The sequence below is a fragment of the Pteropus medius genome, unplaced genomic scaffold (genome assembly GCF_902729225.1).
Source record: "Pteropus medius unplaced genomic scaffold, Ma_sr-lr_union100, whole genome shotgun sequence".
Classification (NCBI taxonomy): domain Eukaryota; kingdom Metazoa; phylum Chordata; class Mammalia; order Chiroptera; family Pteropodidae; genus Pteropus; species Pteropus medius.
Window position 1 is genome coordinate 52,319 of NW_024352783.1, and position 27,813 is coordinate 80,131.

General features: G+C 42.8%; 1 protein-coding gene across 2 annotated transcripts; it reads right to left on the bottom strand.

Annotated features, from left to right (window-relative positions):
- Positions 1 to 12,304: 12,304 nt before the first annotated feature.
- LOC120589623 (asialoglycoprotein receptor 2) lies at positions 12,305 to 23,656 on the bottom strand. 2 transcript variants are annotated; one of them, XM_039847134.1, is made up of 9 exons: positions 23,458 to 23,656; positions 22,968 to 23,116; positions 18,511 to 18,630; positions 18,199 to 18,294; positions 17,516 to 17,587; positions 17,127 to 17,213; positions 16,896 to 17,041; positions 12,959 to 13,065; positions 12,305 to 12,723 (listed from the first exon to the last, which is right to left on the bottom strand). In XM_039847134.1, the coding sequence occupies exons 2-9, from the start codon at positions 23,089 to 23,091 to the stop codon at positions 12,567 to 12,569; spliced, it is 909 nt and encodes a 302-aa protein (XP_039703068.1). In that variant the 5' UTR covers positions 23,092 to 23,116; positions 23,458 to 23,656; the 3' UTR covers positions 12,305 to 12,566. The 2 variants fall into 2 exon arrangements, with proteins under 2 accessions (XP_039703068.1, XP_039703069.1); XM_039847135.1 differs by lacking the exons at positions 22,968 to 23,116; positions 23,458 to 23,656 and adding an exon at positions 22,785 to 22,906.
- Between the last annotated feature and the right edge of the window lie 4,157 nt (positions 23,657 to 27,813).

Sequence of the window (27,813 nt, forward strand, 5' to 3'; positions counted from 1 at the left end):
AAGATAGTTGAGTGTTTTCTCTAGCATGTTTCTGCTTTATTACTGGTGTAAAGTCCTTTATGGCATGCTCGTGTGTCACCTTCGTGACACATCTGACCCTAGACTAGGGTCAGATCTCTCAACAGTGCACTGAAAGCTAGAGAGCATGGAGTGAGGACCACAAAACGTTGAAGGGAGATTATTCTCAACTTAGAATTCTATAGTCCCACAGATGATCAATCAATCTATCAAAGAATGTCCCTTCCTTACACAATTTTCCTGAAAGCTACTGGAGGGGCCAGGGGAGGGGGGGCAGAGGGATGCTTCAACAAAACAAGGGAATAAACCAGAGAAGACATGAATCCAGGCAAGAGAGGATTCAACTCAGGTGAATGAGAAAGGTCCAGAAATTTCTCAGGATGAGTGAGAAGTCCCAAGATAACTGCTCTGCCACAGGCTTAGAGACAATCTCTCTGGAGGGAGCTGAGGACACAAGACTGGCTATGTGGCAGGGGGAGTTGCGGGGAGGTACAGAAGTAGACGGACAATGAGTCTAAGGGAGCTTGAGGTCAAGGGCCCCTCGTGTGCCCTAGCAACATGGTCATAAGTTTTTGTAAATTATGAAAACAAAAGTTATTTTGACTATAATCACTTAAGATGACCACTGTCACTTTCCACTCCAACTCCCCCACCTTCTTTGGGTCGGTGGCTTGTGTTTATCCTACTAAGAAGTTGGCTGGATTGAGAGGGGCATCGATATGTGGTTTGCAGTCACACCAGTATTTTAGGGTAGGGATACTTCTGTCATCCACTATGCAAACTCATTACACGAAGGTGACACATGAGCATGCCATAAAGGACTTTACACCAGTAATAAAGCAGAAACATGCTAGAGAAAACACTCAACTATCTTTTTTTCTCTCTATGGACAGTTACCAATGAGTGTGCAGCAAAGAAGTATAGGGAAAATGGAGTTTAGAGGTGTGTTGGAAGATTACTTAAAATATTATATTATTTTTCTGGATGTTGTGATGTTTATGGTAGCTTCAGCTTTTTAAATTTGTGAGTTTTTTCTAACTTAAGTAAATATTAATTTTATGCTTAATTTTGTATTCCCATTTTTATATTCTTTCATTGGGATAGCCCCCCAAAATTGTGTATGTGTCAGGCTTCATAAAACTGATTCATCTCTGTGACTCTAGGGAAAAAAGTCCAGCTGAAATACTGGTTATATGACCATGTGTAGACAATTATAGTATCAGACTTTTTATGGTTAAAGAAGGCTTTGCAACATCAAAATTACAACTAAACTACAGAACAACTACCATTGAGAACAACCTGAAGTGTAGCTGAACAGAAGTCCTATAACTAAGGATATACAGAAAAAGCCACCTCAAGACTGGAGTTGCTCCAAAGAATCTGGAGTTTAGAAAGATGCTGTCTGAAGGACCAAGTCAAAGCCATGCTGGTGTGACTCAGAGACCCACAGGAGATCACTTCTCACAGCTGGAAGACCTTTTCCATAGATACAGGCCTGGCATAAAGCAGGCTTCCTCATCTTTTCCTCCCAAATAGCCCTCATAGTGGAGGAGAGTGAATACACACCACTTGTCTTGCAAGTTTATCTTAAAATTATGGTAGATGTTTTATTCTAATCAGAAATGTATCAGGATTTCTTTCAATGATATGTTTTTGTTCCCCTTCAAAGCGCTTGAGGAGGATGGGCCATGTTTATCCTGGGATAATGTTTAACTGCAGGAACAGCCCAATTTGAGAGGTACAGACATAAAGGGCTATTTAGAGCAGCAACATCCAGTTTATTGGGTAATAGGGCTAAGTCAACAGTTACAATACAATGCTACAAGGAAGAATAAGATAAGCTCAATATTTGAAAATTACAAGAGGGGCCATGAAAGTCTGTCTGCTCCTTGGTTTTACCAATTTGTTTATTTAAAGTTTGGAACTTCAGCAAAACTTTCTCAACTACTTAAAGAATTGAAGTCTGTTACTACATTAATAATAGAGCAATTGAAACCTTTTTCCTCTATGAAAAGTTACAGAATAAATGTATATATTTACTCAGCACTCACCCCACCCCCCCAAAAAAAGGGAGAAGACTGCAACAGCTTCAAAGAATATGCAGCAAATTTTTAAATGAAACAATTATGAACATCAGAAGAAACAAAAGTGCAAGAAAGGAAACGTAATCAAATTATATTACTTGGCTCAGCAGTTAACAATATTGATGCAGCCATAATTGATAGAAATTCTGAATTAGAATTTAAATAGAAATTGTAGACTCAATTGGAAGATTGTATCTCATCTACATTATAGTGACTAAATAATGTAAACAACTGATAAAGATATATCTGTTTATGTGCATTATAGAAATTCAGTGTCAATACTGGAAGAAACAGCTACAACAGTGGTTTCTCTAACAGCAGAAGTAGACGCTTCTAGTCCCACAAGACTTTAAATTGCATGTTTTATTACTTTCGTAATTTTTTAAAATTTTATTTTATTATTAGATTCAAGTATATAGTACATTGGTTAGATATTTATATAGTTTTCAAAATGATCCCCCTAATTGCTCTTTCTCCCTGGCTCCCCTGGCCCTCCACCTAGCCATTACATTAATGCTAACTGCATTCCCTATGCCGTGCTCCCCATCCCCATGACCATCTATCAACTACTAATTTGTACTTCTTTAACCCTTCACCCCATTCTTCCAGCCCCCTTCCCCTCTGTCAGACACCAGATTGTCCTCTATATTTGTGAGTCTGTTTTTGATTAATTTGTTCTTTTCTTCCTTAGATTCCGCATATAAGTCTAACTTATTTCACTCAGCATAATAACCTCTAGGTCCATCCATGTCGTTGCAAATGGTAGGATTTATTTTTCTAATGGTTGAGTAATATTCCATTGTATACGAACCATAATTTCTTTATCCAATCGTCTGTTGATGGGCATTTAGGTTGCTTCCATATCTTGGCTATTGCAAATTGTGCTGCCATGAATACTGGGGTGCATAGATCTTTATAAATTATTGTTTTGGTTTTCTTTGGATAAATATGCAGAAGTGCAATTGCTGGGTCAAAAAGTATATCCATTTCCAATTTTTTGAGAAACCTCCAGACTGTTTTCCATAGTGGCTGTACCAATATGTAATCCTACCAACAGTGTATGAGAGTTCCCTTTTCTCTACATCCTCACCAACACTTGTCGTTCTTTGATTTATGGATGATAGCCATTCTGACAGGTGTGAGGTGATATCTCATTGTGGTTTTATTTTAATTTCTCTGGTGATTAGTGACCTTGAGCACCTTTTCATATGTCTTTTGGACATCTGTATTTCCTCTTTGGAGAAATATCTGTTCAGGTCTTCTGCCCATTTTTTAATTGGATTGTTTTTGTTGTTGTTGAGTTGCATGAGTTCTTTATATATTTTGGATATTAACCTCTTATCAGATGTATCATAAGTGAAAAATCTTCTCCCATTCAGTCAGTTGTCTTTTTATTTTGTCGATGGTTTCCTTTGTTATACAAAAACTTTTTAGTTTAATGTAGTCCCATTTGTTTATTTTTCCTTTTGTTTCCCTTGCCTGAGGAGATATATCCAAAAAGGAATTACTATTAGCAATATCAGAGAGTTTACTGTCTATGTTTTCTTCTAGAAGTTTTATGGTTTCAGGTCTTATATTTAAGTCTTTAATCCATTTCGAGTCTATTCTTGTATACAGTGTAAAAAAGTGGTCCAGTTTCTTTTTCTGTTTCTTTCTTTCTTTCTTTCTTTCTTTCTTTCTTTCTTTCTTTCTTTCTTTCTTTCTTCCTTCCTTCCTTCCTTCCTTCCTTCCTTCCTTCCTTCCTTTTTTCCTTCCTTCCTTCCTTCCTTCCTTCCTTCCTTCCTTCCTTCCTTCCTTCCTTCCTTCCTTTCTTTCTTTCTTTCTTTCTTTCTTTCTTTCTTTCTTTTTGCATGTATCTGCCCAATTTTCCCAGCAGCATTTATTGAAGAGGCTGTCTTTACCCCATTTAATATTTTTGCCTCCTTTGTCATATATTAACTGAGGGTATAGGCATGGATTTATTTCTGGGCTCTCTATTCTGTTCTATTGATCAAGTATCTGTTTTTAAGCCAGTACTTTGCTATTTTAATTACCGTAGCCTTGTAGTACAGTTTGATATCAGATAGTGTGATTCCTCCAACTTTACTCTTCTCTCTCAAAATTGCCATGGCTATTCGGGGCCTTTTATGGTTCCATATAAATTTTAGGATTATTTGTTCTGTCTCTCTGAAAAATGCCATTGGTATTTCAATAGGGATTACATTGAATCTATAGATTGCTTTGAGTAGTATGGCCATTTTAATGATATTGATTCTTCCTATCCATGAGCATGGTATATGCTACCATTTATTTGTATCTTCTTCAATTTCTTTTTCAATGACTTACAATTTTCTGAGAACAAGTCTTTTACCTCCTTGGTTAATTTGATTTCCAGGTATTTTATTGTTTTCAGTGCAATTGTAAATGGGATTGTTTTCTTAATTTCTCTTTCTGAAAGTTCATCACTGGTATATAAAAATATCACTCATTTCTGAATATTAATTTTGTATACTGCTACTTCACTGAATTCACTGATCAGTTCTAACAGATTTTTGATGGAACCTATAGGGTTCTCTATATATAGTATCATGTCATCAGCAAATAACAAGAGTTTTACTTCTTCTTTTCCAATTCAGATACCTTTTATTTCTCTTTCTAGTCTTATTGCTATGGCTAAGACTTCCAATACAATGTTGAAGAAGACTGGTGAAACTGCATCCTTGTCTTGTTTCTGATCATAAGGAAAAAACTTTTAGCCTTTCTCCATGAGTATGATAGCTGTAAATTTGTCATATATGGCCTTTATTCTGTTGAGGTATGTTCTCTCTATTTCCACTTTGCTGAGAAGTTTTATAACATAGATGCTAGATTTGGTCAAAGGCTTTTTCTGCATCTATCGATATGATCACATGGTTTTTAACTTTCGATTTGTTGATGTGATATATCACATTAACTGATTTCTGGACACTGTATCAATCTTGCATCCCAGGAATAAATCCAACTTCATGGTGTATGATATTTTTAATGTATTGCTGAATTCGGTTTGCTAATATTTTGTTGAGAATTTTTGCATCAATGTTCATAAGAGATATCAGTCTATAGTTTTGTTTGTTTGTTTGTTTGTTTTGGGGGGGTTCTATTGTCTTGTCTGGTTTGAGAATCAAGATAATGGTGGCCTCATAAAAAGAGTTAGGGAGCCTTCCCTCTTCTTGAAATTTTTGGAATAGCTTGAGAAGAATAGGTGTTAATCCTTCTTTGAATGGTAAAATTCACCTATGAAGCCATCTGGTCCAGGACTTTCGTTTTTGGGGAGGTTTTTGATTACTGATTCGATTTTCATTGGTGATAGCCGTTGGTTCAGATTTTCTATTTCTTCTTGACTCAGTCTTGGGAGACTGTGTGTTTCTAGGAATGTATCTATTTCTTCCAGATTGTACAATTTGTTGGTATATAATTGCTCATAGTATTTTCTTATGATCCTTTGTATTTCTGTGGAGTCTGTAGCTATTTCTCCTCTTTCTTTTTTGATTTTATTTATTTGAGTCCTCTCTCTTTTTTCCTTGATGAGTCTAGTCTGGCTAAGGGTCTGTCAATTTTGTTTATCCTTTCAAAGAACCAGCTCTTGGTTTCATTAATCTTTTGTATTGTTTTTCTAGACTCTATTTCATTTATTTCTGCTCTGATCTTTATTATTTCCTTCCTTCTATTCACTTTGGGCTTTGTTTGCTGTTCTTTTCTAGTTCTTCTAAGTGTAAGGTTAGATTGTTTATTTGAGCTTTTTCTTATTTTTTGAGTTAGGCCTGTATTGCTATGAATTTTCCTCTTAGGACTGCTTTCACTGTGTCCCATAGATTTTGAGTCATGCTTTCATTTTCATTTGTCTCTAGGTATCTTTTGATTTTTTTTCCTTGATCTCATAGATAACCTATTCATTGTTTAATAGCATATTATTTAGCCTCTATGTGTTTGTGTATTTTCCAGTTTTTTTCCTTGTAGTTGATTTCTAGTTTCATACCATTGTGATCAGAGAAGACATTTAATATGATTTCAGTCTTCTTAAATTTATTGAGACTTGTTTCATGTCCTAACATGTAGTCTATCCTGGAAAATATTCCATGTGCATTTGAGAAGAATGTATATTTTGCTGCTTTGGGGTAAAATAGAAAATATTTATTAAATCCATCTGGTCTAGTGTGTCTTTTAAGCTCCTTGTCCCCTCGTTCATTTTTTGTCTGGGAGATCTGTCCATTGATGTCAATAGAGTGTTAAAGTCTCCTACTATGAGTGTATTACTGTTGATCTCTCCTTTTATGTCATTCAATAATTGTTTTATGTATGCAGGTGCTCCTATGTTGAGTGCATATATGTTTACTAAGGTTATGTCCTCTTGCTTTATTGATCTCTTTATCATTATATAATGCCCTTCTTTGTCTCTTATTATAGTCTTTGTTTTAAAGTCTATTTTATCTGATATAAGTATCTCTACCCTGGCTTTTTTTCATTTCCATTTGCATAAAATATCTTTTTCCATCCCTTTACTTCCAGTCTGTGAGTGTTATTTGATCTGAAGTGGGTCTCTTATAGACAGCATATGTATGGATCTTTTTTTCTTGTCCATTTGGCTACCCTATGTCTTTTCATTGGAACATTTAATCCATTTACATTTAAAGTGATTACTGATAGATACATTGTTACTGTCATTTTATTATTCATATTTGGTTTTTTGGGTTTTTTTATCCTTTCTTTTTGTACAGAAGTTCCTTTAACATTTCTTGTAATACTGGCTTGTTGGTGATGAATTCCTTAAGCTTTTCCCTATGGGAGGCTCTTTATCTCACCTTCCATTTTAATCAAAAGCCTTTCTGGGTAGCATATTCCTGGTTGTAGATTCTTGTTGTTAATAACTTTAAATATTTCTTGCCAGTCCCTTCTGGTCTGCAAATTTTCCATTGAAAAATCAGCAGATATTCTTGTGGGGTTACCCTTATAAGTAACTAGCTGCCTTTCTCTTGCTGCTTTTAAGATTCTCATTTTGTTTTTGACCTTTGGTATTTTAATTATGATGCATTTTGGTGTGGGTCTGTTTGTATTCCTCTTGTTTGGGACTCTTTGTGCTTCCTGAACTTGTATGTCTGATTCCTTTGCCAGGTTAGGAAAGTTTTCTGTAATTATTTCTTCAAATAGATTCTCAATCCCATGCTCTCTCTCTTCTCCTTTAGGTACTCCTATGATCTGGATATCATTATGCTTCATGTTGTCCCAGAGGTTTCTTAAACTATCTTCATTTTTTTAAATTCTTTTTTCTTTTTGTTCTTCTGATTGGGTGTATTCTACTACCTTGTCTACTAGTTCGCTGATTCGATCTTCTGATTCATCCAATCCATTGTTGAATCCTTCTAATGTATTCTTCAATTCAGTTTTTGTATTCTTCATTTCTGTCTGGTTCTTTTTTATGGTTTCTATGTCCTTTTTTATGCTTACTATCTCTCTGTTGAGGTTCCCATTGTGCTCATCCATTTGCTCCCTAAGTTTGATGAGCATCCTTATAACTATTATTTTGAACTCTGTCTATGGTAGGTTTCTTGCCTCCATTTCATTTAGCTTATTTTCTGGCATTTTCTCCTGTTGTTTCATTTGTGGCATGTTTCTTTGTTTTCTCATTTTATTAGCCTCTCTCTGTTCATTTATTCATGTTAGGAATATTTGTTTCATCTCTCAGCTGTGGCCAGATGGTCTTATGTGGAAGGTGTCCTGTGTGGTCCAGTGGTGCACTATTCCTGATCCCCTGTGCCAGGGGCTCTGGACATGATCTTTGTGTGGGTTGTGTGTGATCTTCTGTTGTAGCTAAGCCTTTATTTGTGTTAGTACATCAGTGGATTAACATTCAGGCTGATTAATTGTGGGAACTGGCTAAGAGTTGCTGTGTGGGGGCTGACCCCACAGAGAGGGGTTTGCCCTACCAGGCTTGTGTACTTGTTAAAACCACCCTTTGTGTGTACCGTTTATGGGACTAGTCAGGAGTTGCTCTATTGTGGTCTAGTGCCAGCATCCGGGTACGTTAGTTGTGTGGCCCCTTGGGAGGGGCTTCCCAGTAGGCCAAGGTCAACTGTTGCCTTTGATTGCTCAGGTCTACCTGGTTGGAGCTACAAAGCTATCCACAGATGGTTGTTGTCTATACTGAATCTACAGATAAGTGGAAGAGACAACGCTATAGGCCACGGTCAAGTTATCCCCCATACCTGGCCTAGGGCTGTTTAGCAGAAGGACCAGTGCTTCTCAAGGCCTGACACTACCTATCAGTTGCCCGTAAGTCTCTGAAACTTGAAGAGCCTCTGGGTGATATGCATGTTGGGTGGTGCAGGGACCCCAGGAGTTTCCTGAATTTATTAAGTAAATTTCCTCCTGCCACTGCAGTGGCAGTTTATATGCTAGTGCTGTCTCTGTGGCTCTCTGTACAAGTTTCCAATCATGGCAAGGTCAGCTTCTGCCTACCTCGGGCCTGCAAACGCTCAAGCTCTGTTTAAGAATTACTGAAGCTCGTGGGCATGTGTTTGTGGCCCACCACCAAATCCTTCTCCTGGGTGAATGGGCTTTGCCTGGGCCACATAAACTGAGTGCTGTTGTTTGCTATTGAATTTGTGACTCAAGGAAAGCACAGTATGGGACTAGGTTGCCTGGGAGCAGACTTGCCACAGGTAATTTGTGGGTTAGGTGGGGCGTCATCTCATTGAGATACAGGGCCATCAGAGCTACACAGCACCAGATTTGCTACCAGCTCTGTGAGTGCAGGCTTCCACCAAAGTCAGATATCACTGCGTGACCTACTGTCGTCTGTGATGGGCCCACAAAACTCAGATCTGCCCAAGCGATACTGTTTCTCGTGCTGGCAGCAGAGATCTTCCCATCACTGTATTCCCTGAACTTTGCTCACTTTGCTGGCTGAAATTTGTTGACTGCACAGAATGTGCCACCCCAGGGCAGGGGCAGCCTGTCAACGGGCGGTGGGCACTTTGTGTATTGGATGAGGCAGGATCTCATGGAGTCAAGGGCCGTCAGGCCAATAGTCTCAGTTTTCTGCAATTTCTGTGTCTGCACATTCCTGCAGTAGTCATAGATCACAGGGTGACAAGCTGTTCTCTGGGGTGGTCCAACAGACCCCTGAGATCCTCCCAAGAGATATTGCAGCTCGTACAGGCTGCAGTGGTCTATCTACAACTATTTTCCCCAAATTGCGCTCACTGCACTAGGCAAGGTCTGTTGCCTTAACAGAATGCACAACGCCAGAAAAAAGCAGGGCAGGGGAGGCTACCTGTCAAAGGGCTGCAGGCACTTTATGGCTTGGGTGAAGCAGGATCTCAGGGAGACAAGGGCTGTCAGGCCAATACAGCCTCAGTTTTGCTGAAATTTCTGTGCCCGTGCGTTCCTGCAGTAGTCACAGATTACAGTGAGACCAGCTGCCATCTGGGGAGGTCCCACAGACCCCTGTGATCTCCCCACACCATATTGCAGCTGTTGCAGGCAGCAGAAGTCTGCCAGCAACTGATTTCCTGGCAGTGCCCACCCTGTGCTAACCAGAGTTTGTTTCCTGTGTGGATTGGGAGGAGGGGAGTAGCAGGGTGGTGGGTTGACTGTCAATGGGCCACCTGGGGCAATCTATGGGTTGGGTGGGGTGGGAGACAGTGGCCGTCAGATCAATACAGCCTCAGTCTTGCTGCAATTTTGGTAACCATTTGTGTGTTCCCACAAAAGTCGCAGATCATAGCAAGACCAGCTGCTGTCTGGGACTGGCCCAGAGATCCCCAAGATCCACCCAAGTTCATGTTGGCAGCAGTGATGTGCCTGAAACTGTCCCCAAAATGCACACACACAGCACATACTGCCAGTAGCAAATGTTTGGCTCTGAACAGGTGCAGGGTGTGGCAGCCACCCAGCAACAAAAGCCCCAGGCAATCTGCAGGTTGGGTGGAGCAGGCTGATCTCCTCAGGCCAGCACTTCCAAATGGCCCTGTGGGAGGGGTCTGCACAGACATGCTAGCTTGGTCTGTAGATTGCCCCGTAGGCTCCCTCCCTCACTAAGGCACAATGGTAGCTGCCTGTCCAGACCCCACGGGAGCCTCTAATCCACCACCAGTGTCCCTGGTGAGTGTCTGCAGGTCAGAGAGCCTGTGCTTGGGCCTTTCTGTCTCACCCAGACAGCCAGAATTCCCTCTAGTTTTTACAGAGTTTTTGGAAACTCCTCTTCCCTGGGCTGGGGAGCCCCAGAATGAGGCTGAGACCCCCACACACACACTTCAGGGGAGCTTCACTCTCCTGGTGTCCCTCCATCATCTGCGGGTGCAGGTCCAGCCCGATTCGTGACTTTGCCCCGCCTACCGGCTTCAAAGTGGCTCCTTCTTTATATTATCAGACATACGTGTTATGATCAGCTGGACTTCAGATGATTCTTCACATTGATTATTTTATAATTTGATTGTAATTTCGATGCGGACCTGGGAAGAGGCGAACCCTGCTTTTACCTCGTTTGCCATCTTCCCTCCCAGACTCCATAATTTTTTAATTTAATGCCATTTTTACATCTTGAAGAAGTCCTAGAAATTTTTGCAACTGAAAATCTTGACCTAGTACAAGGTTAGAAGCAAAAGTTGCTCAAAATATTATATTGAAAACATATAAAAATGGCAACTAGCTTTCCAGCACAGAGAAAGATTAAATAACATATGGCACATCCATATTTTGGAATTCTCCACCCCTGCTATGTTTCACGAGGTAAGACCTGTCAGAGAATATATTGGAATCAATTTCCACTAGACACTGGAAATTGAAAATAATCAAGCCACATAATGAAATCCAGTATTGCATATATATACATATGCAGGAAACATCCTGATGGGAAACCTGTGATGGTTAATTCTGTGTCAACTCAACTGGGCCACAGGGTGCCCAGGTATTTGGTCTAACATTATTCTGGGTGTGTCCATGAGGGTAGTTTTAGACGTGAGGAATACTTGAATTGGTAAAGCAGATTGCTCTCCCTAATGTGGGTGGGTCTCATCCAATCAGTTGAAGCCCTAAATAGAACAAGAAGGCTGACCTTCTGTGAATATGAGAGTTCTTCCTGCCTGAGCCCCTTCAACCTGGGACGCTGGCTTTTCTCCTGCCTTCAGACTCGAAAGGCAACATTGGCTCTTCCTGGGTCTTGAGCCTGCTGCCTTCATATGCAATGACATCATCGGCTCTCCTGGATCTCCAGCTCGCCTACTCACCTGCAGAACTTGGGACTTGTCATCTTCCATAATCACATGAGCCAATTCCTTATAGTAAAACTCTTCACATATATGTGGTGTGTGTGTGTGTGCGTATAATATATATATAAATATATATGTACATATATGATGTATATAAAATATATGCATATATTTAAAATTATATATACACATATATATAATCTCCTATTGGTTCTGTTGCTTTGGAGAACTCTAACTAATAGAATATCTATGAAATAGTTAACTGTGGGGAGAAGCAGGAAGGGTGAGGAAAGGACATTCCTTGTGTGTGTGTGTGTGTGTGTGTGTGTGTGTGTGCACGCGCGCGCGCGTGCCTGTGTGTGTATTTGAAACATTGTTTACTAATAGTATATATTATTTTTATAATAAAAATAAAACAAAAATCTACTTGCTTAAAGACCCTTCTAAGACCAGTTTCAAAATCACCTTGGAATATGAAGTTTACCCACTGTGGAAATTGTGGGTGACACTCTGTGCTGGGGATATGTCTAGATCTGCTTGGGGCAGCCATGCTGAAAATACTGGGAAAGTGTCTTACCCATTCTCTTTCTCTTAGCAAACATTTTTCGCTGGCCTTGCCAGCCCACTCCACAGTTCCCAGATAGGACAGAACAGGGTGCTCCCTGTAACCTCTTCTGGAGGAGATCCCAGCTGCAGGGAAAGCTGTTTCCTTTGGGAACCTCTCAGGATGTGGGGAGACCCCCAGCCCAGCCCACCTGGCTCTTTCCATACCATCCCCCCTCCCCCAACTCCAGGGCTTTCCACTGAACACTTCTGTTCCAAGGGGTGCTTCTACACCTCTCTTGACCAGTGTCCCTCAGGGTTAGGTGTCAAGGAGCAGCTGACAAGGACTTAAACTTTCTTCCAGACCCTCTCTACTAACTCTTGTTTGCACCTTACATTTCTCTGTTCCAAATTACCAGTCCACACAGAGTTTCAAGTATTTGTTTTTTCTTGTCCTACTCTATTAAGGAGGCTGAAAATTGTAATAATTACAGTGAGTGGCAAAAAGAGGCGGGATCTCAGCCTCCTCGGGGTCTGAGATTCTCAAACCACCCCCTCTAGCTTTCCTTAATGTGCCCTCCCCGCCCAACCCCCACCATGCCTCTGACTATTCTTGCTTTCTTCAAAATCTCTGGTAGAGAAGCTAGGGGTAGGGTAGGGTGGGGTATGGGTAGAGAGCTGCTGGAAGTCAGGTCTCCTAGCTGGTAATGTTTCGTCTCATCTCACATGCCCAACGTTGCACCTGCTGGCAGAAATTGTCATTCCAGTGGCCATCCATCTTGACTTCAGCACAGTCTTCACTTCCACCCTCCTCGTGCCCATGCCAGTTATCTGGCTTAGTGGCAGCCCAGTTCCTAGGAAGGCAGGACAGAGCTCAAACTCTGAATACTCTCATCTCAGAAACTCTCACCCCTACCTCAGAAAAGCACAGCATTAGAGAGTTCAGGGAGCAGAAGCTGCAGCCTTGGAGGTTAAGAGTCTGGAGGGGAGAGGGTTAGGGAATTTGATCCATAAGGGATGGGTGGGGGTGTATTGGGACAAAAGGCCAGGTGGCCATACCCAGGCCAAACTAGGGGTAGTGGCACTTACTTGTAGTTAGAACTGTAGTCTGTGCCATCAACCCATTTCCAGGAACCATCACTTTCAGTGAGACCTATCCAGGTATGAAAGGGACTCATGTGTTGTACAATGAATTTCTGAAAAACAGATGGGAGGGAAGTTTCTAGTCCCTTGTACCTCCATGTAACCATTAAGTGGTTCCCTCAGCCTTCCCCACCCTAATCTGCCCCCAAGCTGAAGCATCAGCTCCCAAGGAAACTAGTTCCTTGCTTTTTCTTCTGTAACCTTAGCTATTGTTTAGGGAACATTTGCTGAGCTAAAGCACATGCTAAATATTTCACAAGCCCTCTAAATTGGTTGCCTTAATTTACAAGTAAGGTTAAGAACTCAAAGGTGGTTAAAGAGCCCAGAAAGCCAATCCAGTTCCTGAATTTGTGACCGCTGCCCCTCCACATTACTCATCCTCAACTCACAACAGCTACCCTGACTCTAGTTGTCTCCACGTCTTCTGCTTATAGCTTCAAACTTGGTCAGAATCTTGACTCTGACCCCTGCCACCACTGTGGACCCCTTGGTTTCACTCTCCTCTCAGGTGCATCTGCCCTGCTCCTGCTTCTATGTGTAGCTGTCACTTCTGGAGGTTCACCAGGCCCTGGAGCTTCCAGTTAGACCCACTGCCCAGAGCCCCATTATGATTTAGCTACAAGGGGTCTGGCAGTCTGTCCTGAAAATAGGAGGCTGCGCTGGGTGTGAGAGTAGTTCAGTCAGCCAGCTTGCAGGGGATTGAGTGAGACAACTCACCAGGACTCAAGCAGGCAACAGATTCCCCCAAGTGGGCTTTTCTTACAGATATGGCTCTTCCTGGGGACTTAAGCCCCATGGTACGGGAAGGTAGCAGGGGAAGAGTGTAAAGAAAGCAGAGGGATATTTTGACCAACCTGCATACCTAGCAGTTAGTTCTCTTTGATGGCACACGAAGGGTCTCCAACTACATTTGGAGGAAAATTTCCTAATTCTATTCTCACTTCCTGTAGACACAGCTAAGGTTGCAGTTAGTCACCTCATTGGAGGGCAGATGCGGTAACATCCTTGAATTCTAGAATCCTGCAGGTAGGACAATGTTCTGTGCATAAAGGGGCAGCCCTCAGAGGTTGATTGGGCTACTGCCAAAATTCAAAAAAGTCAACAGAGATGGAGGGAAAGTGCCTAGAGACAAGATATTCTATTTGCTGCTGCCTGCTGCCCTGGTCCCCTTTTTTCCATCACAAGAAGCTGAATAACTGAACGAAGAATACAAATCATCAAAACCCAGCCCTCTGTGTCAAAGACCAATGAGAGGAGTCGAATAGAACAAGATCATCAGAGAAGATAGTCCAGAAGAATTCATTTCACCCTATTCATGGGTAAATAACAGGCAAGAAAGAATTGTACTCATTCATAAAAGTGGAAGAGAAGAGAAATTATAGTGGAACTTATGCAAAAATAAAGAAGAGGAAGGAGAGAAGGAGGACAGAAGAACCGTGATATCAAAAAGAGAGCTGAAAATACATTTTGAATAAAAAGCATACTTTAGAACTGAAGGGGATGTTGGAGAACAACTTCACAGCCTCAAAAAATTAAAGAGGAGATAAATGACATACAATATCAAAGAAGAAAGATAAACACAACGATAAGAGAAGAAACTGAAGAGAAAAATTTGAGCTATATGAAAACAACCTAGGAACTCAGCAGAAAAACAAGAGTGAGTTATGAAAGATGGGACTGAGGAAAGGACCCAGAACACAGAGGAAAAGAGAGAAAGGTGGAAGTCATGGCAACAAGATGATGGCTGAGGAGGCAGACAATGGAGCTACTTTGGGATCATGTGCTCCAGAGGAAAAGAGAACAAATGGACAAGAAAAAATACTCTAATATATGACTTAAGAAAACCTTCTAAAATCTTAGAAAACCTAACTTTACATATTAAAAGAACTCTCCTAGCTTCAGAGCAAAAATACAGAATGAGCAACACCGAGATATATCTGGATGAGGTTAATGAAATTTAAAGATGAAAAAGACTCCAACTCTTCAGGCAAAATACTTAAGGAATCTGGAAAAGAAAAGAATGAGGCGTTATAAACTGCCAAGTTGCCGAGAGACTAGATCTTCATTGTTCTCAACACTAAAATGATAATTATGTGACATGAAATAGGTGATAGCTAACCCTACTGTAGTAATCATATCACAATATGTAAATGTAGCAAACCAACAATGTTCTGTCAGTTACATCTCCGTTTAAAAAGAAAAGAAAGGCATGTGAAGAACTGTGCTGATTTTCTCAGCTTTCATATGGAAAATTATATAATATAAACTCCTTGACTTTTTGAAGCCAATAAGTTTCAGCTTATCATTTAAAGTTATGAAAGGAATCACTAGTATAATGAAAAAATAAGCCACATCTAGTTCAAAATACCATAGGAGAGAAAACAAAAAGAATATATCTCACATAGCAAAGGTGAGAAAACAGAAGAATAGAAACAGAAAAAGATAGATTAAGACTGAAAGTAACTATTAAAAATAAATGAGATACATGCCTATTAAAAGACTCATTTGATTTTTTAAAATCAAAAACAAAACTTATGCACAGTCTTAAGCATGGCTGCATCAGTTGGGGGAACTCTATTAAAAATCTCAATGCCCCAGATGAATATAATTAAATCAGAATCTTTAAACTCTTCAAGTTTAAAGGCTTATAGTATAGAGCCAGGGCTGAGAAGCATTAATGTGAAACAGAAACTCAAAAATGTTGGAAATGAATGAATGGACAGAGCTACATTCAGCAAATGCTAGTGAAAAGATATCAAGGTCCATTCAATTTATATTACGTAGAGATTAATTCAAGGCAAAAAGCATTCAACCAGACATTGACATTCACTTCACAGTGATGAAAGAGCAGCCCGTTCCACCATGAAGTTGTCGCCACCAAGAACTGTGGACCTATTAATAAAGTTAGATGAACTACAAAAAAACAAACAAAAAAAAAACTTGTGAACCAACTCACAGAGTACTGAAGTCTTAGAGGTCAAAATTGATTAAATATTGGCAATTGTAACCTGATTGGTAAAGCAAAATATGTTTGTAATTATTCTACCAAGTAAAATATATATATTCAAATTCAGTAAAATATATATATTCAAATTCAGTAAATTTGTTCTGGCAACACATAGTAGCTAAAAACACTGGTTAAGGAGGCAGAGTGTCTCTAAATTCTGACTACATACTGACTTACTAGCTGTGTGGCAAGTTCCTTAACTTTCCTTTTCCTTAGTTCCCTCATTTCTCCCCCCCTCAAAGTGGGGATAAAAAGAGTGCCTACCCAGTAGAGTTGTGAGGATTAAAGAAGTAAATATATATGAAAGTGCCTGTTACATAGTAAAGACTCAGTAAATGTTACCATTAATATCCTCCTTTTCAAAAACCAGACAAAAAAAACAAAACTGCCCCACCTATTCTAACAGGTTGGTTCTTCCCTGTAAACTCAGGTGTTTGGAGTGTGGTCTGGTGGCAGCACTAGGCAAGGGAGACCTGGAGCATCTTGGAGGGACCCAGTAACCCTAGGTAGGCATGTCACTGGGAATGCCGCCCACTCTGTTCCTTTCACCCAACTGACCACAATATCCCAAGACCAGCACACAGCAAGAAAGGACTCTCAGCACCTCCATAAGTCATGGCTTTCGTTCACCCTGTCTCACATTCTGTCTCCTGACCTGCTCCTCATTACCTGCTCACTTGTCTCCTACTTCTTTGCCTGAATTTCTGGCTATAATCTCCCACCTCCAAATCAGTGGCTGCTCCACCATGGACCTCCCAGAGTTCTGCTGCTGGGCTCTTCCCTAGACTAAAAAAATAATAAAGCAAGCCTGATCCAGCCTCTCAGAGTTTACATTCCCCAGATTTCTTCCTGACTTTGAGAAAGGTACGGTTTCACCTGTTCCTCTCTGGAGTTGATGACAACCAGGTGCGCATTTTCCAGCTGGCAGTACTTTTCAGCCTCAGGCCAGGTCAATCCAGAACGAGAGAACCAGTAACAGCTGCCGTCATGCTCCAGCCAGTTAATGGGGCAGCATTCTGTGCCTGAGAGGATGGGAGTGGACACAGGGAGATGAGATCCAGCTTGGGGGGACAAGCACACTGGGTCTGGAGACTTCCCTGACCGTACCGTTGCTCCGCAGGAATGCCATCTGACAAGCCAGGATGCGCAGATCAACTGGGAAATGCTTTAGGTGAAAGAGCAAGGTAGCATGATCTAGGGGGACAGAATGATGGACAATGATGTGGGCAGTGTGGATGCCCCATCTGCCAGGACCCTGCACAGGACTCCAGCCTGTGGCTGGGAAAACACAACACACACATCAAACACCATACACATAGCACACAAACCACTCACAACACACACAAACACAACACATACACTCAAGCACACAGATGACACATACAACACATACTCACATATACATACACAACACACATTACAACACACATCACACCTATACTCACACACCTCACATACACTCACGTACCACACACACTCAAGGGAGGGTCTCTGACCTGCTTTCAGGTCCTGTTCCTGTTTCTCCAGCTTGGCTTCTAGAGTCGCCACTTTGTCGCCTGCGCTGCCTCCTAAAAAGAGAAAAGCTAAACTGTTTACCCTCCATTCTGCCTCCTTAACATCCCTCCATTTTCACCCACCGGTCTGAGTCACCACCACCTTCACCTGGGAGGTAGCAGACTCTGCTCCGACTTCGCCCAGTCTCCCTGTGTTGCCACACTGGCTGGGGAACAAACCTGCTAGGCCACTCCTCGGCCTAAATCCCTTCAATAGGTTTCTATTTTCTCAAAATAAAGCCTCACTTCTTGCCTGCATGACCTGACCCCTACCCACCTCCCCAGCCTACCCCTCACCACTTAGCTCCTGCCACTCCAGAAGTGTCTACAGTCCCAAAATGTGTAGTGGTCTTCCTCACCTCCTGGCCATTGCGAATTCTGTTCTCTCTACCTCGCACTAACCCCCATCAGCGTCCCTCAGCCTAGGAATCAGTGTCCCTAGAAGCCTTACCCAGCTTCTCAGTCTGGGTTATCTGCCCACAGCACCCCAAACGCACCCCTTTGCAGACCCTGAACTGGGCACCCACCTCAGAGTCCAGCAAATCTGTGCTGGTAAACCAGCGCCTCGATGACCCGACCACCCCTGGCCCTGACCTTGGGGGGAGGGGGGAGGGCCGCCCACTCACCGTGGGAGCTGAGAGTCCAGATCTCCATCAGGGTGCTAGAAGAGAAGTTGCTGAAAGCTTCTTTTAGGGTCCAAAACTCCACTTGCAGCTGTGTTCCTTGTCAGGAGACAGAGGGCACAGGACAAAGGGAAGGGGGCTGTGTCCTACGTAACAGCCCCCACCACTGTCTGTGACACTGTTCCCCTCAGTGCCCCCATACTTGCCCAGCACGACCTCCACCTCTTCCCCTGTCATAGCTCTCATTGCCCACAGCACTGCCCATATCTCCTCCCCCATCGTGGCCCCATCCCTACTGGCCTCTGAGACCCTCACTTTGGGACCCAATCACACAGACGACCACCAGCAGCAGGAGGTTGAAGCCCAGGATGAGCAGACTGAGCCGGAACCTGGAGCAGAGATGCTGCAGCAGAAGGGGCTGGGGAGGAGGCGTCCCTGGGAGAGAAGGGGTATCAGAAGGAGGGATGTTGAGATCTGATGTATTGGAAGTATCCAGGGGGACAGAAGTCTAAGGAAGTACAGCCCAGGTGGGTGGGAGGAAAGTAGAGAGGAGGGTGGTTGGGAGAGTCGATGGGCTTTGATCTCAGCTTTCAAGCATTGCACATTGCACACATGCACATTTGTACACTTGCACCCACATGAACACATGCACATATGCACATCTACACAGGTATATGCAACACACTTGCGCATGACACTGATATTCACATCAGCTGTGTGTAAAGCCCCAATCTTAGACCTAGGGGACCTAGAGACTGGGCCTTGTGTTCTTAAAATCCATGCCTGGGGCCCTCAGACAAGCCCAAAACTAGACCTCCCCAATTCCACTGGGATTCTTAAGTCCAGGTCATTCTACCACAGACCACTCCCCAAGGGTTCCCCTCCAAGCCCCATCCTTTCTCATCTCCCACTCCTCAGAGCCTCTTCCCTCACTTCCCTGTCCTTCCGCCTCAGAAACCCTTGTTCCACTATAAACTCTCTTCCCTTGGCCCTCAGTCATCTTGTAGAAACCTCTCCCTTCCCTCAGTCAAGTTGAACCCTGAAAACACAACACACGCATGCACACGCGCGTGCATGTCTCACTGCACTCTTACACTCACTACTGAATACACGCTCATTGCCCCAAGCACTGCCCACATCTCCTTCCCATCATGGCTCCATCCTTGCTGGCTTCTGTGATTCTCACTTTGGGCCCTAATCACACAGATGGCTGCCAGCAGCAGGGCCTTGAGGTCCAGGAAAATCGGGCACTTCCATTAACACACATTCTCATACTCACACACATTAACATGCACATTCTCTCATACGCACTCTTTCACATACTATAGCACAATTTATATACCTTCTCAAACATATACACACTGAGACACACATTCTCACATACTGACACACATGCACCCACATCTTCACATGCATAGAACTGGCTTCACCCCTCCTCACAACTCTCTAGGCCTGAAGTAGTGGCTGTTCTCCTAGCCCTGAGCTTCTGCTTTTGTACCATCTACTTCTAACAAAATGTTTTCTCTTCTTTGCCTCATTGCCATCTTCCCTTTCTTCTCATTGCCATCACACGCAGGTACTCTCACATCCTGGGGAGACTCAGTCAGTGTCCCAGAATCTTCCTCCCCAGGTCATCAGTTGCCACCATCCTGAGTTAGACACCTTCCCTGTGAGTGACCACCCAGAACTCTTGACCTCCTCACACCAATGGCTATCACCTTGCTCCACTTCAGCCACACTCAGGACTTCATCTTGACCCAGAAAGGCCATGTCTCTGACACCTCCACTGCCTCCTCCCTGCTCTGATCACTGCCTCCCCTTTGTCTTCCCTGATGCCCTGTGTTTCTGTTCATCTAGAAGCTACCACAGTCTTCCCCACCCAGTTGGGACTCCATGGCTGAGTCTCTGACTGCTCCCTCCAGTATTGTCCACTCACTGGGCCCTTGTCCTGCTTCCCAACCTGACCTATGACTTATAAACCCTCAATCCTGGGTCAGCTCAGCAATGTCTCTGCATCTCTATCCTAAAACCAGACCACCCATGGCTGAGTCCAGCTGTGCCACTACCTAGCTCTGAGATCACAGACAAGTTATTCACCCTCTTGGTGACTCAGTTTTCTTGTGTTGCTTATACAGTCTAAAATAGTCAAACTCACAGAAACAGAAAGTAGAATGGTGGTTGCCAGGGGCTGGGGGAAGGGAAATGCAGAGTTGCTGTTCAATGAGTGTCAAGTTTCAGTTAGGGGAGAGGTGAAAGTTCTAAAGATCTGCTTGCACAGCACTGTGCCTACGGTTAACAAAGCAGGATTGTGCACTTTAAAATATCTTAAAGGGTAGATCCCAGGTTAAGTGTTCTTATCACAATAAAATAAATGTGGGTAAGAATAGCAGCTACCTGATTAGATTGTTCTGAGAAAGAAATGAGTTAAAACGTGTGAAGTGCTGCTTAGGCAAGTTTGAAAGTAAAACAAAGGGTCTGCCCAACATAGAATAATAGGGACTATATTTACTCTCCTCCCTGAGACAACCAAAACAAAAAGTAGACAACTATAAGAAACTACCATTTTCAAGACACTGGGCTTCAGGCAACACAGGGCAATGATTCCTGAGAGATAGGACGCAGATGAGATGAGCCCTATAATTGCCCCAGCTGAACAGGAGAAACTTTTCAGTCCACAGGGCAGGGAGGGGCAATCCAAGCAGAGACTTGCAGATTCTCCCAGACGAGATGGGCTGAAAGACCAAGGAGACCAAGGGGGGTTAGACTTCACAGGACAGAGCATCGGAGGAGAGAGCTGCACTGACAATCCTGGAGGTCTGTGGAGGGTTCCTCTCAAGGAATCAGCTGAGTACTAATCAGCACATGCATGTAAAGAAAACTACCCAAGACCAGGAGAAAAACAATCTGAAAGGATTAGGGAACAGTGCCTAGCACTCAGGGCCAAGAATAGTGCCCATTCCCACCAGCCAGACTGGAAAACTCAAAGCCTAAAGGGCATTTGGTAGAGGACCCAAGAAGCCCTTGCCCCAGTAATGCTCCATACCCACCTAACAAATCATAAAAGCAACATCCAAAAGATCTAAATTGACTCCAAGTGATATAACTACATCCCAGAACAAAGCTCAAGAATATTTAGAGGAATACAAATATATCCAGTGCATAATAAAGTAAAATTCACAATATCTGGCATCTAATTAAAGATTAGCGGACATACTAATAAGCAGGAAAATACATTTCATAATGAGGAGGTTAATAAATCTATCAAAACTGATCCAGAACTGACACACATTAGCAATGGTGGACAGCACATTAAAATAGATATTGTAACTGTATTTCACATGTCCAAAAAATTAAGTAGAATATCAAGGAAGATATTTAAAATTCCCAAGCTGAACTTCTAGACATGAAACTACAATGTCTGAAATGAAAAATGACACTGGGTAAAATTAAGGGAAAGTTAGTTATGCATAAGGAAAAACTGGTGAACTTAAAGACATAGCAATAATAACTACATAAAAAGAAACCAAGAGAAAAAAAATTTTTTAATAGGATGAGAATCAGTGAACTGTGGAATCACTAATAGACGCATAATCGGAGTCCTAAGGGAAAGGGGAGAAGGTGGAGACAGACAAAATTTTTTGAGCAAACAGTGGCCAAAATATTTCCAAATTTGCCAAAAAACCATGGGCAGATAAGACGCTTAGAAGAGTAACAGATGGTCATAGGAATGTGCAGGTGATTGATGCCAGCTCACATGAAGGCAGCAGAGGCTGCTGGAGAGAAATGTACTGACGGTTGTACCCCCTCAGTTGCCCGGCCATGTCATCCATCAGGCCTTTTGGGTGAGCTCTTGCTCCCATGAAACACAAAATCTCTGAACTCTCTTCAGGCCTCCTGCTTAAACTCTGAACCCTCAGAAGATTCAACAATATCTAAAATCATTTTTGAGTGTTCACTACATACCATGCCTGCATCATGTGGGCACTGAGGACGCAGAGGGGAGTGAGACAGATGTGGCCTCTGCCTCGTGCAGCCTACTGCCTGGTGGAAAGGCCTGCTGGCCTACTACCTTACCCAGGGAAAAGAAGCCATTGGTAGGAATGCCTGTCCCTCCTGCCCATCTCCCACTCTCACCTGCAACAGCGCTAGCTCCCGTGGTCTGCCAGCCTCAGGAAGAGCGGTCTTTCTTCCTAGCCCAGGCTAACCAATCGCTCTCCCTGAGCTCCTAGCCCTCACTCCTCCTGTCTCCACAGATCCTCACTCCATCACTAGCACCTACACACCTGAAAACCCCTTCCCCACCCCTGGCTACTGCCCTTCAGCCTAGAACAGCTCAAATCTCTTTTGCCTTGTAGGAGGCTTGAGGGGAGTGGGAATTTTCCAGGATATATCTGTGTCCATTCCCCCACCCATTCCCATGCTCTCCCTACACACATACACACTCTCTTGAATGAATGTGCTTTCCTTGCACACAAATGTGCATGCACACATACACGCACACAACACACATTGTTGGAACGAAGGTTGGAAGGAAGAGGGGAGGAAGTCATCTCCAGGTTCCACTTACTCCTTCACCTCTGGGCACATACCCTTTCCTGGGGTCCAGGAGGTGGAGAGGAAGGTGAGATCAGGGGCAAGCAGAAGTGTTGACACCTCACACCTAGAGGGGCCCAGTCTCTGCTCATGAAATGAACAGGACAGAGACCTCAGAGAGTCAGAGTAATCAGGAGTGACACAGAGGTTAAGTGAAGCCGCAGAAACTGGACACTTGCCTTTCCAAAATGCATCTTCTCTCCTGTGATTGTGCCCATGAGCACCTGGCTCCTCATCCCTACCGAGCTGGTGGTCGTTTTCCTCGGAGTCTAGCTGCTGGATATCTTGAAAGTCCTTTGCCATGCTGGGTCCAGGGCTGGAGCTACACCTGGGGTTGGGTCGAGGCTGCTTTTAGGGCTGGGGCTGAGTTCAGGGCTGATGCTTGTTCTAAGATGCTAATTCAGGTGGAGGCTGATGATGGGGTTGCAGTAGGGTCAGAGCAGATCGAGCCTACAGCTTGGTTTAGGTCTGGAGGTAAATTTGGGGCTGAAATATAGCCAGGTTCTGTCCCTTCTCAGGTGATTGCTTAGGCTGCGACATGGCCAGGAAGGAGCTTTCCCTCCACACTCTCACAGACCAAACCATCCCACATCTTGCCATCTGGTCTCCACTGCCCCTGAACTAGGGTCTCCTTAATCCCAAACATCCCCAGTCCCTAACCTTGGTTACCTGTTAAAGGTGTGAAGGGCTGACTTTCGGGTCCCTCAGGCAGCCCAGGTCCCAAGGTTAACGAGGGGGCTGGAGCCAGGAAAGTGAGGCAAGTAGTGCTAGATAAGAGAGAAGAGGAGGAGAGGGGGCTGGTCCAGGAGAGAACCCTGAAATCCCTTTGTCCGAGTGTCCAAGTGTCCAAGTATTTCTAATCTGACATCTCCTGACCCCAGAACTTTGGACAGTAAACAGAAGTGGAAATGGAGTTGGAACTCAGGCAAAGCGTTGTGGGGGCGGGAGCAGGACTGTCTCTGTTCTTCCTGAAGAAGGGATCTCTGGGTCTGTCCCTTTAACCCCCATAAGCTGGTCATCTCAGTCCTCATTGCACAGTTTGGGAGGGGGCCAAGCCAGGAGGGTGAGGATGCAGTTTCTGGTTTTCCTTCTGCCTCTCCCCCCTTTCACTTCCTGCTTCTGATTTCTCAGAATTGTTGACCCTGACCAGAGTCAGAGGGGCAGGTTCTCTGCTCTTGCCCAATCTGGCATCTGAACCTCAGCCCTCGCTTCCTGCAGGCTCAGTCCCAGGCCTCCAGCTCTGGGCTGACCATCTTCACTCTCCTGGGGGGTAAAGCCCTTGGAGAACCTGAAGTGCAGGGGTAGGAGGGACGTGTGTGGCGGAAGGCAGCCAAACGTGGGCAGGAGAAGTTCAGCCTCAGGTAGCCCCTTGTGTGGCCCTGAATGGTTGTCCTCAATCCTAGCCAGTTCCTCTCCTAACTCTCACCACACCCCAGAAGGTTGTTGCATTCCACAGGGAAGAAAACGGAGCCTCGGGGAGATTAAGTGACTTGCCCTGGGTGGAGGGGTCAGAGGGCAGGGAAATTGGGAGGCAAAACAGGATAAAGAGGAAAAAAGTCATACCATAAGAGAGGGGTCTGTACAGTCCTACAAGGAAGATGGGGTTCCAAAAACAAAGGAATATAACTGTCTATACTCGCTCTAACAATAGCCTGGGGATGAAGACACAGTTCTCATCTCTGATTTTCAAAGCTTCATCAAACTTGGACTGCTTACAAAATAGCCTGTGTTTCCCCTTGTTTTAAAACAAAAGCCTGTGCTTTTCTTCTTCTTTTTTTAAATGACATATAATTGACATATAACATTATATTAGTTTCAGGCGTACAGACTGTGCTTTTCTTGTGGTAACTTTGTGACACACGTGGGGAGTAGCCACACATTTCAATATCCTGACATTCCTATGAAGCCACTAAGGCAGTGGTGGCTGCTTTGCTATCTGACTGTAACCCGCAGTAAGAGGTACATTCTACAATTTGAGAAATATGTTCTAGAGCGTGATACAGAACACACATGCAAGCGTTTGCACACATGTGCATATTTGTATGTTTTACTTCCTTCTGAATTCCCAGTGCCTAGTACATACTAAGTGTTCATCAAATATTTATTGAATGAATGAGTGATTGATTGAATAAATTAATGAATTTGTAGATGTATGATTGACATGAAAGTTCCATAAAACAATGCTTAACTTACTACTTGTATTCTACTTCATGACCAACTAAAGTGAGTTTTCGATCCGTTAATGGATCACGAATCAAAGTCTGAAGACACTGTCATGATACCCCAATATTGGCAGGGAAGTGGTTTTAGTTCTGAGATATAGTCAAGAGTTTAGCAAAGGGATTATCGACTTCATGTCAAGGTTCACCAACTGCTATCAGAGACAGAGAGATTCTCACTGGCCACCACCTCCACTGAACTGATTCTTAGTTTCAAGGTATAAGGCCCCACAGCTGGCACTGGCAAGATAGGACAGAAAACAAGAGACATCCTCTGCATCCTACTTCTTCTCCTTATTTGAAAGTCAGCATTCTAATTTACCAAACGTTGACATATACTTGAACTATTTCTGAAGTTTCCACATTGTCTCATTACTTTTTTGTTTGGGTTTTTCTGATTTTGGTTATTTGGTTGATTTTTGTTTTTGTTTTTGTTTTTGTTTTTACCTCAGGCACAGAAAGTTAGGTTAGCCGATTTCTGAGTTCATGACACCCAGTCTTCCTCAGGGGTCTGAGCAAGACCTTTCTCCTGTTTTATTACTTTCTCTCATCCGCCCTGTTTCCCCACGTCAATTCCTCTGCTCTCCATCAGCAGCCCAGATTGTGTTTGCTACATGTGATAGTCTCCAAAGATGGCAGACATCAACTTCTCCCTTCACTGTATGTGCAAGTCACACCACCCATCCAGAAGTAGAGTCTATTTCCCCTCCTCTTGAATCTGGGCTGACCACGTGACTTTCCTTGACTAATAGAAAGTGTTAGAAATGGCATTGCCAGTTTCTGGTCTAGCCTTTAAGAGATCTGGGAGCTTCAGTTTTCACTCTTGGAAGCCTGCCACCATGCTGTAAGAAAGTCCAGCTATCTTGTTAGAGAGAGAGACCTCCTGCAGAGGCCCCGCAGGGGAGGGAGTGTTAGAGAGGGGAGTGGCGGGAGGGGGTGGGGAGAGTTATGTGGTGGAAAGAGAGAAAGAGGAAAAGAGGCCACACAGAGGAGCGTGAGGCCCCTGATCTGTGAACAAAGCCTTCTGGGAGCTTCCAGAACAGCCCAGACAACAGTTGACTACATTCCAAATGTAAAACCTTAGCCAATACCACATGGTCCACCTGGCCTAGCCCTGCCCAAATTTCTGAAGGAGAGAATCTTGAGAAATAATACATAGTTGTTTGTTTTAAGTCACTGAAATTTTGAGTTGCCATGTTATGTATCAGTAAGTAACTGAAATAATATACATTCTTGAATATAATGTGTCCTTATAAAATTTGTAGTGATTTAGTTTGTGTGTCTATCTGTTTTTTCTATATATAAATGGAACTTTTATAAATCTCATTTGTTTCTGACCTTTTTAAACCAATAATAAATGTTTAAGATCTGCCATGTTGCTATTTGTACATCTGATTTGTTGCTACAAACCTATTCAATGGTGTGTATCCATTCTAGTTTATCTACCCAGTCCCCTAATAATGAACCCTAAGTTATCGCCAACACCCAACTACCACAATTAACACTGTGATTAATGTTCCCATCATGTTCCCATGTGGACCTAGATGAAATTTCCCTTCGAAATATATTCAGGAGTGAAATTGTGAGGTTGCAAGTATTATCATGCTTAATTTCACTGAGTTTTGCTAGACTGTACATTTTCCAGAATGGCTGTGCCAGCTGACAGTCCCACCCCCAGCATATGAAGGCTCCCTCTTCTGATTCATCCTTCCCAATATTTGATATTATTCAACTTCCCAATTGCTGTCAACAAGCTAATGACATCTCACTCTTTTGTGTTTCCAGTTAAGGGTGGGTTTGATCATTTCTTCATCTACTTCCTAATAATTTGGTTTCCCCTTATATGAGCTGACTTTTCATATTATTTTATCCATTTTTCTATTGAATTCACTTTGTTGAGTAGCTAGAATTTCTTGTATATTCTAGATACTTGTTCAGAAAACAATGGTCTTTTGAAAATACAAATATTATCATTAAAGCCAAAAAAATAACAGAAGCTTGGAAGATAAAATTTAGAAAATCAGGAATCAAAAAAAAGGACAGAGATTTTAAGTTTTTTTAATGAGAAAACAGCTAAATTGGGTGGGTTTTTTCCCTTGTCTCATGTTTTTGTGTATATTTCCCACTAGAGAAACTCTCTGAGCCTCTCTTCAGACTGCCTCTCAATCCACTCACTCCTCCCTATAGGAAGAAGCACACCTGGCTCAGCCCCATGGGGCTTTCTCTGGTGTCTCTTTGCCCACCTTTTAATCTACTTTCTTCCAGGAGTCACTGCTTTGCCAAGCTCTGCATGAGACTCAGTAGATATGTCTGCCTAATTCTAGGATGAAATAATAACAAGTCCTTATGATTTAAGGTTTTAAACTAAATCCACCTTCACCGATTATCAGCAATAAAGCTAACATCTTATTCATTCATGTGTATACTACATCTTAGTTTTCATGTTGGTTTCGAACTTCAGAGAAGAAGGAAGAGTTGTTTTTTACTACGCCTGCGAAACCTCCACGAGTAACATAAAAGGTCATTCTGGAGAACCAACATCCAATTAATATAAATTCTATAAGATAAAATGGAAGTAAAAGGGAGAAAGTTATCAAAGAAATAAAATGAGAATATTATTTAGAATTAAAAGGATGAGTCTCCAAATTTAGATAATCTATACTAATTGCCCAGTTTTTCAATGAAAGATGACCCAAAGCATACCATCATGAAATTTTAGAATACCAGAGATAAAGAGAAAATTCTAAAAGCTACTGGAGTGGGGAAAAAAATCACCTACAATGAAAAGAATGAGAGTGAATTCCAC